This window comes from Talpa europaea, assembly GCF_964194135.1.
Source record: "Talpa europaea genome assembly, chromosome: 1".
NCBI lineage: Eukaryota > Metazoa > Chordata > Mammalia > Eulipotyphla > Talpidae > Talpa > Talpa europaea.
In genome coordinates, this window is record NC_140073.1 from 5,645,051 (window position 1) to 5,655,138 (window position 10,088).

The 10,088-nt window shown below is 57.8% G+C and overlaps 1 protein-coding gene across 2 annotated transcripts; it reads right to left on the reverse strand.

Annotated features, from left to right (window-relative positions):
* Positions 1-2,068: 2,068 nt before the first annotated feature.
* LGALS12 (galectin 12) lies at positions 2,069-8,773 on the reverse strand (the record flags this gene model as incomplete). 2 transcript variants are annotated; one of them, XM_084246834.1, is made up of 9 exons in its annotated part: positions 8,578-8,773; positions 6,131-6,219; positions 5,824-6,037; positions 4,955-5,074; positions 4,389-4,427; positions 3,785-3,811; positions 3,309-3,397; positions 2,631-2,781; positions 2,069-2,215 (listed from the first exon to the last, which is right to left on the reverse strand). In XM_084246834.1, the coding sequence occupies exons 1-9, from the start codon at positions 8,644-8,646 to the stop codon at positions 2,069-2,071; spliced, it is 945 nt and encodes a 314-aa protein (XP_084102960.1). In that variant the 5' UTR covers positions 8,647-8,773. The 2 variants fall into 2 exon arrangements, with proteins under 2 accessions (XP_084102960.1, XP_084102961.1); XM_084246835.1 differs by lacking the exon at positions 4,389-4,427 and having other exon boundaries at positions 8,578-8,622.
* Between the last annotated feature and the right edge of the window lie 1,315 nt (positions 8,774-10,088).

A 10,088-nucleotide genomic window follows, 5' to 3' on the forward strand; every position in this document is an offset into this window, starting at 1 on the left:
CGACCAGGAGTCATGCCCCATAGCCCCGCGCTATTGGCACAGCCAGTTCTGTCCTATCTGGGCCAGTTCTTATCACAGGGCCCAGGACTCTGGCTCAGTAACCTGCTTCAGCCAGGAAACCCCTGCACTTGGGTTGGTGCAGGGTGGAGGGAGTTGTAGAGACTCCCCTAGACACAGACCCGAGTCTGGATCAGATTTAGAAGAAGCTTTTTTTTTTTTTTTTTAATTTATGTAAGCACTGGGTACAGTCAGAAGCGCGGGAGGGTGAGAGAATTCACCAGAGCCGGAGGGGAGAGCAGAGCAGGCAGAATGACGAAGTACACTGCTGAGGGGAGCAGCGGGCGGCAGGAGAGGTCTGCGCGCCATTTGGGACCCTCGCCGGTGTCCGGGGATCGAACCGGCGCTGCAGAGGCTGTGGGCAGCTTCGCAGGCCAGCACTCAACCGCTGCGCCACCAGGGAGGCCCAAGAAGAAGCTTTTATTAGCTGGCCAGCGACTGTCCTTCTCGGAGGGAGCAGCCCCAAGCAGGGGTGATAAGGGTTCTTAAATCTAAAAACTGCATCCAGGAGTGTGCAAGCGCCAGAGCAAGTGGAGTACAGCAGCAGAAACAGGCAGTTCCAAGCAGCAGAGTGTTTCACCGCATCCCAGGGCCCAGGTGCAAAGGGTACATACACCTTATTTTTCTGATGGGAACCAGCCTCTACTTTTTTGACTGGAATTTTCCCACAGTCCTAAATTGTCCTCCTGAGATGGCTCAAGGTTAGGCCTTGTGTGGTCGCCTACATTTCACATTGCCCCATTCCACAGAGGGCTCAGTCCTCCAGGGCCCCGTGCTCGGGAGAGATGGTCCTGGGCATCCCCTGTGGGGGCAGACTCCGCTGTGGAACCACAACCCGCTCCCACGATTCACCTGTGTGGCGGGTGGGACCCCCCATGTATGGCTCCTGGGTAGAGGGGGAGGCGGCGGGGGATAAATGCACAAACTAAATAAATACCAGCGCACACTGGATAAACGTCAGAAGGAAACAATCCTCTCTTGCCATCTTTACATGAGATTTTTGCCAACAGCATAGAAGGATGTTTCTCAACACAAAATCTCCTCTACTGGGATGGCTGGTGTATTCGGTTTTATTCTTTCTATTATTAGTATTTAAAACAAGTATTAAAAATACAAATTTATACATGTGATGCCATGTGGTAGATTTTATTACGTAATACATGACATGTACTGCTCTGTACAGTATACGAGTCATTACATATAAAATTTGTAATTAGTAATTATTAAATTGTTTCTTCTCTCGCCTTGCAGTGTCCCTTGTTGCTCGGTCCCCTTTCACTTAGCCTCTCTGTGCTGAGTCTCCTTCCTTATAGGATGAGGATATTAGCACAGGGAGTGCAGCTCCTCACCAGATCCTTGCGCTCTCCTTCATGGCCGTAGATGTGCACCCAGGCACCTGGTCATCCCAGGGGGCCACCTCCAGTCCCCCAAAGTCAGTGTTAGGATCCCTGCCCCAATGGCCTCTGGCCTCCCTCTGAGCAGTACATGTGGGTGTGAGCTCATGGTCCCTCCTCGGGCCTGGGGCTAGTGAAATCAGAAGCACCTTGTCCACTTCCTGTTTCTCAGAGGGGGCACCTAGATTTGGAGGTGACTGAGCTTCAGCCACAGATGGTGCTGAGCTGGCAGTGAGACGATGACCAGGCCCACCCTGGGGTCCACCAGGAGCAGACCGGCCTGCTCTCTTCGGCCATTCTCTCCCGAACTGTTAGGTGAGGATGACCTGAGCATCTACACCATTTGAACTACTGTACTGGGGCGTCTGTGTTAGGCCAGAAAGCCTGTGTCCTTGCCAAGGCCAGGAGGATGATGGAGACCCATCCCAGGCTGCTGGGGGGAGTGGCAGAGGGTGGAGAGCAGAGCTGGGGTGCCAGGGCCCCCACAGATTCAGGTTCCTGGTTCCAGGAGCAGCCCTGCTTGGCATGTGGGGATACAGTTTAGTTTGATAGGGAGGAGAAGCCATGCTGGGAGCAGGCTGGCCCCCCTCTTCTCTGGCCAGGTCCATGGGTCCCGCTCAACAGTGGACACAGTAGAGCCGGACACTGCCACTGATGCGGAGCTCCCGCAGCCGCTCCAGGGCCTGCTGGCCCAAGCTGGTGGCCCCCACACCCTGCCCGTTGAGCGCCAGCTGCAGCCCTCCCTCCTGGCACAGGAGCAGCACCTGGGACAAGAGGAAAAGGACGCTGCCTCATGCCCTCTCAGGGGCCCCTCCAACCCTCAGGAGTCACAGGGCCCCAGCGTTGCAAAGAACAGGACCAGGGGCGTCTGGTCTCCGGCCAGGGTCTTCCCAGCCCTGGCCTCAGGGTTACCTGCTAGAGCAGGGTTTGCTCCCGTCGGGAGGAGGGGTCTTCAGCCCTGGCTTCAAGCTGGAGCGACATGAGGGCTTTTCAGTAAGTGGATGCGGGGTGCGCCCTGATTAATTAAAGCTGGGTTTCTGGGTGCAGGACCCCCGCCCCAGGCATGACTCCCGGCCTGGGTCGGGCGCCTGGGACGCAGTCCCTAGTGTCCGGGAGGGGGCTGCAGCCCTGTGCTCCACCCCACCACCACCCCAGGGGCAGGTCATGGGGTTGACCCACCTCAAAGAACCGCTGGGGGTAGAAGAGGAAGGGGGCCAAGATCAGCTGCCTCCGTCCCCAGGGCGAGACCCAGGCCAGAGTTCTGTCCGCGAAGGAAGCCCTGAGGGTCACAGGAACGTGGGCGGCCTGGTCCCGCAGGCTCAGGGTGAAACTGCAGAGGGGAGGACAGGGCGTCAGCCACAGGGGCTGGAGGTTTGGGGAACAGAGCTTGGGGGTCCCCTGTGGGAGGAGTCAGCAGCTTCCACTGAGCTCCTGTGCCCTCCCGGTTCACTTCTCAGCCCCAGCCTTGCCCCGGCCCCCTGATTGCTAAGCCAGGCACTGTGCTGCCAGGGACGCAGCGTCCTCTGGGGTGGCAGTGGCACCTGCAAAGGGCCCGTCCCGAGGCCCCCGCTGGGACCTGCCCGTGCTGGGCTTGGCCGCGTGTTCTGGGGGGAGACGTTCCCCGAGGTGGGGCTGCTGGGGCTCTGCAGGCCGCCTGAGCCCCCAGTCCCAATCCCAGCCTGGCTCTCACAGGCTCTGTCTACTTCTCTGCGGCTCCACTGTGTAAAGTGGGGATTAAATATGTGGTGGGAGGAGAAAGAGCTAAGCCTCTTGGAACAACAAAACAGCATATAATAAACATGTATACGAAGCCGCCGCCTGCACATGCAGGCTTCTCCCGTCCATCTGGACACTTACTCCTTAGGCTCTGGCAAGACCAGGCCCCGCACGGTGATGGTCTGCCCTGGCCAGAGCCCCCGGGGAAGAGCACGGGAGCAGGGCGCCTCCTGGAGGAACAGGGAGATGACTGAGAAGGCCACTCTCAAGGGGCCAGGGAGGACCCCCCACCCCCCTCATTCCCCAGGCGGGCCCCTGTGTCCCCCATCGCTGCACCCAGGCTATGATGGCTGCTCCCCACCAGCTGGAAGCTGGGATGATTGACCGCTGCTTGGGCTGGCCCCGGGCTGGGCACAGAAACACATCAGCTCACAGTGCAGAGTAAATGGAGAAAAGGCCGAATGGAGCGGGAGCCTCAGCCCAGAGGCGGCCCGCAGTTTGCCTTGGAGGAAGGGGAAGCCCTGCTGCCCAGGGCCTTACCCGCCAGGTGGCGCTGCACCCCACCTCCCCCTCCCTGGCCCTCCCAGCTCTGATAGGGCAGGATGAGGGTCACTCACCAGCCACGGGCTCTCGGACAGGAAAGGCTGTCAGGGAAAGAAAGAGGGTCCAGGGGCCACTTGGCGTTTGTCCTGTGAGCTAGCACCCCTTAATACTATTGTTGTTACTAGAAATTGGGGACATTTGGGATTCATCCCTCTTAGAAATAACACAGGTGGGTCACTGGAGCCCCCAGTGGGGCCCTCTTGCATTCTGAGGAACACCAGCTCTGGAAGATGAGGGGGAACTCGACAGGGGGGTCTGTCATTAACCCACTAGGAGGCTTGGGGCCAGCATGGGGTCCCATCCCCCCTCTACCCAGCAGGCCTTCCTGGCCAGCTCACTGCCTTACAGGGTTGCCCACCTGGGGATTGAGAGCTCCCACTAAAAGGGTCATTGATCGGAATATTGGGGTCCTGCCCACTCCTCGCAGCCAGCACCCCAGCTGTCTTAGCTGTCTTCCTTAGGGCCTGAGGCCCAGCCAGCTGTATCCATGGTGGAAAGGAGGAGCAGCTGGTGCAGGTGAGTCACACCCAGGAGGGTGGCCACACGGTGGTGGTGGTAGGGACCCCGGCTCAGCTGTGGCTCCACCCCAAGGGCCAGTCTTGCTCTCAGGAGACTCACGTGTCCAGCAGGGTACTCACTGCCGCCCTCCACAAAGGGCTGTTGGGAAGAGAAAAGGCAACGAGCAGGACTCAGGGCCTCTGCCAGCTGGAGAGCCGCTCACTCAGGCCTGTCTGCGCCAGGGAGGGCCCCTCACCCTGCCCATGAGCCTTGTAGGAGGTTCTTAAGCCTGACATTCTGACATGTGGAAGCCTCGGTCCCACTTCAGCCACACTGAGTCAGAATCTCTGCCGTGGGCTCCAGAAATCTGCATTTTTAATGAGCTCCCCAGGTGGGAGTGGTAGGGCCAGCTGGGCTGTCTGGGCCCCGCCTTCCACATCTCCCAGTCACCGGCCCCGCCTGGCTCCTCTGCTTACCCAGAATGCTCCCCAGTACAGACTCCTGCTGAGGCTCCCGGGCTGCGTCTGGTGTCTCCTCATCCCCTCACCCCACTATTTCTGACGGCTTGATGGGCCCCCTCTCGCTGGGCTGTAACTGGCGTGTCTGGGCAGGAGGGGCCCCAGGGCCTGTCCAGGCATCAGGGCAATCCGAGGCCGCAGCCACACAGGCCTGGGCTGGGAACTCACGTTGCTGTTCAGGAATGCAACGGCCTTCACGGAGACGTCGCCGGATATGCCCAGGGTGTCCACCCGCGACAGCGGGAGCCGGTAGCGGAAGTGGAGAAAGTGTTTTCCGTTCACACTCACCTGAGAGACGGGGGGCGGCTCAGCAGGGCTGAAGCACTGAGCTCAGGACCCCCGGGGGGGTTGGCCCCCTGCCTGGAGTTCTCCTCTTTAACTCTCACCCACTCTGGAGGCAGGTATGGTTTATAGGCTTGGGGGGGCTAAAGTGACCTTCCCAATTTTACAAACCTGGTCTTGGAACTGAGGGACCCCCCAGTGCCCTCGCTGACCCTGACACAGCACCCCACGTGTCTCTCATCCTCAGCAGACCTCCCCATTGCACCCCCATCCCAGGGGAGGGGGCCAGGCTCAGGTGGCTGTGTGAGCCCCTACCCCACCGCCCCTCCCTCCTGGCAGCAACGCCAAGCCTGTCCCCGCCCAGAAGTCTGAAGACCTTTTGTCATCTCTCTGACAGGAATTCACACCAGAGGCCAAGTTCTCGCTCCCTGTCCTCTGGCCCTCAGCTGTCAGATGGGGAGAATGAAGCACCCGCCTCCTGGGTGCTCGTGGGGACCCCTGAGCTGATGCCGGAACAGTGCCAGGCACTTTGTGGGTGCTCTTGGCGTCCCCCCCTCCAGGCCCTGCCACCAGACAGCTTTCGTGCCGCCGTGTGTACCAGGGCACGCAGGCCCAGGGCCGCTTGGAACTGGACTTGGCGGCCATTGACCCCTTCTGTGCTGGACTTTCCGCTCCTGCCCCTCAACACGGTGACGGGGTGTATTTGGAGGAGGCGGGAGGGCGCAGCTGAGCACCAACCCTTCCTTCCCACGCACCTTCACATCCTCGTCTCCAAAGAGAAAGAGAGTAAGGAAGCCGGCTCCTCTCTGCAGGGCCAGGCGCGGCCACCGGGTCTCGGCCTGCCAGCGCCCACCGCGCAGGGTGTTGCAGATGACGTGGGGCTTGGTGGTGTGGAAGCGAGGGTTGAAGTGGAAGGCGATGTCCGGCCGGGGGTGCTGGCTGCAGCCGCACTGGAAGTCCACCTGGAACCTGGCGGGAGGGGAGGCCTTCCATGGGCACCTCCGCTCAGAGCCCCCAGTGGGGTGCCTCGGCTGAGCACCAGCCCCCCGGGGTGCCCTTTACCTGCGTGCATCCAGAGGCACCTCTCCCTGGAGCAGGACCATCTTGCCGGCACGCAGGCCACCGAAGATTGTCGTGACATAGGGAACCACCTGGATGGGGAGAAAGCCGTCCCCACATGGGTGGAAAAGGGTCAGGACCCCAGGCTGGGGCGGGGGGGAGGAAAGAGAAGAAGAAAACTCAGCTCTTGTGCCTGAAATAAAAAATGTCCTATCGGGAAAGAAATTCATTTTCCTTGAAATGTTCCATCCCCGTCCCTGAGCCCGGGTCACCAGCTCAGCTTCTCTCCCAGCTCCAAGGGTGCAACCGTGTCCCCAGTGAGTCTCTGTGTCCACTGGGTGCCACCCCCACCTCCAGAAGGCTTCCTGAGGGCCATTTATTGGTCAGAACCTGGGACCCGGGAGGCGGAGGATGGACAAGCTGGGCCTGGAGAGCAGCCCTCGTGCGCATGCCTGGGGGACGCGCAGCCATGGCCCAGCTTGCCTTCAGCCTCACCTTTCCCACGAAGCTGCCAGGCACCCCACACAATACATGCTGCACAGCTCCCTACCCGGTGGGGTTGAGCCCCACTCTCCCTCCACTCTATGAAATCTAGCTTGACTTTCAAGGCTCTGGCATCTCTGACACCTTCTCCATCATGGACTTTGGTGTCTGAATTGTTCCTTCCCTCCCATGCTCCAGAACACTCCACTGTCTGGTCTGCCGGGTCCTTGCCAGGAAACCGGGGCTGTTAATGTGGGGAGGCCATACCCGTCCTCTGTAGGCTCAGTGCAGCTGAGTGCCAGAGGGCTCTGAGCAGGTGTAGCAGAGTGGGTGTGGGCCGTGAGCAGGTGCGCGCTGGGCAGTACCTCAGGCTTCCTGGGATCTCCAAATCCCAGCAACTTTCAGTAGCCCAAGCCACCTAGGAAGAGCTGAGCCCCCGCAGCGCTACCCTCTGCTGGGAGACTGCAGCCTGCAGAGCAAGAAGCAGCTGCAAATGGGGCGGCTGCTTCTCCCATTACTCAGGTGCTGGGGTGGGGGGCCTTGCTGCCACAGCCAGATAAGACACTGGCAAGCAGCTAAGAAAAAGGGCCTCACACCGTGGGGCTGAAGCTCAAAGAGCCTCACACCGTGGGGCTGAAGATTAATCTATGACCTATAAGCATCTCTTTGTTTTTTTGTTCTTGGTCACATAAGAAAAACCGTCTCGGAAAGTACATTGGGTAATAAATTATATGTACAGAATACTGTAAGTAAATGGCACAAAGAAAGACCTGCTCAAAAATTACTCACTGTAAATTTGGCCTGCCTGACAATGGAAATAATTGTTATACATGAACATGCCTGACAAGCAATCCAGGACAACAATTATAGTAAATCCTTCTTTTGCTTTTTTTTAGAAGTTTCTTAGGAAAGTTTTTATTTTTTTTTATTTTTTTTAAATAAATTTTATTGTTATATTCCCCATACAATTGCAGCCCCCCCATTCTGACCCCAATCTTAGGAAAGTTTTTAAATGAAGTTAATTGTGTTAAAAAGCTTATAGGTAGAAAACCCTGTTAGCTGATAACCAGAAAGCAGCTGGTCTCCAGCTGCAGGCCATGCGAATAAGAAGAATCTTTTGATGCTTAGGCTTTAGCTGATAGGAATGTACCAACGGCTATCAACTGTCCTAGGTAACTGTCTGAACTGAAATAATGAATTTCAGTGTAAGGCTTAGTTTTTTATCTATTAACCTTGAAGGTTGCCTTCTTGCTGAGAGCGTGTAGCAGCCAAAAGTCTATGGGAGAAGAACGTACTGATTGTTTCTGCTTTGCTTCTGTGCATATGATGATGTCATCTCACTGCTTGCAAAAAATGAATAAAGACCTGCTGAGTCCCTCAGTAGAAGATACTTGCACCTCATCAAGTGTCAGTGTCTCTTCACTACCTCATCCCCTTCCCCTTAGCCCTTAAGTTTTCTCGCTGACTCCGTCTCATCCTTTCAGGGACTCCTGACACGACATTTTGCTGAGGCTGGTCTTCAGCACTCAGGCACCCAGGGAGGTGAGGGAGAGCCCAGGTCCTAGCTCAGAACTTCAGCCTCTCCCACCTCCAGGCACCAGGCCTGACAAGAACTGTGCTGTAATTAACCAGCTCTCCTGGGAGAGCAGATGTCCCTTCCTAAGTCATCACTGTCTCCCCCAGTGCCATAGCCCCCCCTCAAGCCTCTGAATCACCCTTCATTAAGCAGGGGCTGGGTCTCCAGGCTCTACTTTTAAAATGCAAGGACCCTGCGAGCCTAAGAGTCATCCACCCCGATGCCCATCGGCCACTCGCCAAGTTCAGATGCTCAGCTCAACTCAGATCTTCAGGTGCTGGGGAAAGAAGGCGCTAGGCTGAGGCCCTCTCCACTCCCACGTGGGGTCTGGGCCAGCTGGAAGGGAAGAGCTCTGAGACCTAGGTGGTTCCCGGTGGAAGGGGCGGCTCACCGGGTGGAAGGCAGGCGGCTGCAGGATGAAGGGGTCTGGAAGAGGATCCAGCTTTTCTCCAGGTGCCATGGGCAGTGGCTCACCTCAACTCAGGCTGCAGATCCTGGTTCCAGGGGCCCTGCCCCCTCTGGACTGACTCACCTCTCCCAACCGGATCCTAAGTGCCCGGCACAGCTCTCCCAGCTGATAGTGCTACCTGCGCCCTGCAGGGTCCTAACGCCGAAGGCAGCAGGGGTGGGTGGGCAGAGACCCCTGGTCCCACACCTCAGGTTCCTGGAGGCTCCCCACCCACCCGCAGCCACTGACCTGGCCGCAGCCTCCCATTCACTGCTGAGTGCGCCTCAGGCTCCTCCTCTGCTCCCCACAGAGGTTTTCTCCTTCCCTTATTCCCCTGCCTCTTCCCCCACTCTTTTAGCTTTTGCAAGTTTTATAGTCTCCCTGGGGACTCCATTTCAGCTTCAGTGGCAAATGCCAGGGCCCAGTGGGGGTCACAAAAAGTGGGGTGGAAAGGAGAAAAGGGAGGGAGAGAGAAGAGCAAAAGGACAAAGGCAGTGGGTGGGGGTGGGGGGGCACACAGCGGCACCCACAAAGACCTGGTTCTCCTCTGCCTGGGCTCTATGTACTCTGGGACGTGTCACTCCCCTCCTCTGGGCTCCCTTCGCACATCTGTACATGCCAGGGGATGCCACATCAGAGGGTCTCCAGAGAGGTCTGTATCTGGGGGTGATCCAGACATCTGCATGTTTACCAAGCTCCCCCATGAACTTGCACTAGAGTCGATGCAGTTCTGCGATGCAGTTCTGCTTCAAATTCCAGTAAGGCTTCCCCTTTAAAAAGTAGCACAACCTGTCAACTTTATCCTTAGTTGGGAGATCTCATCAACTCTGAACACAGCGTCAGACTTGGCAGCAGGGAATCCCTGGCAAGACCAGGCGGGCAGAGGCTCCAGTGCCTGGCCCTGGGGGGGTGGGGGGGGCAGTGAGCTGTCCTTTGATGGGGGGGAGACTAATGGGTCTGGGGAGAGGCCTCTCCAGGTCAGCATCAGCATCCCTGAAAGTTCATCAGGAATTCAAATTTGGGGGCCCCACCCCAGGCCCATTGAAGAGGAAGCTCTGCTGGCAGTGCCTGGGGAGCTCTGGGCGATTCTGCTGCCAGTTGATGTTTGAGAAGCTCTGACTTGGGTCCTGGCTGGTACAGCTTGGGGCCAGGAGACCGGAGTTTGTTGAGATCTTGCTGGGTAGTTGGGACTGGGCTGCTGAAGGTGCTTTATGTGGGGAAATCTGACCAGAGGTGTGTTCAGAAAGAATAATCTATACACACAGTGGGAGGAGAAACCAAAGGTGGAGAAACCGGTTGGGCAGGTCCTTGGAGCCCATCTGGGCCCTGGTCCCAGCCTCCAACCATGTGGCCATAAGCCATGGCCCCTGTGCCCCACTCCCATCCCAGCCTCAGTTCCTGCCTGTGAATCCAGGAGGGAGGATATTTTAGTTTGCTCTGGCTGCCATAACAAA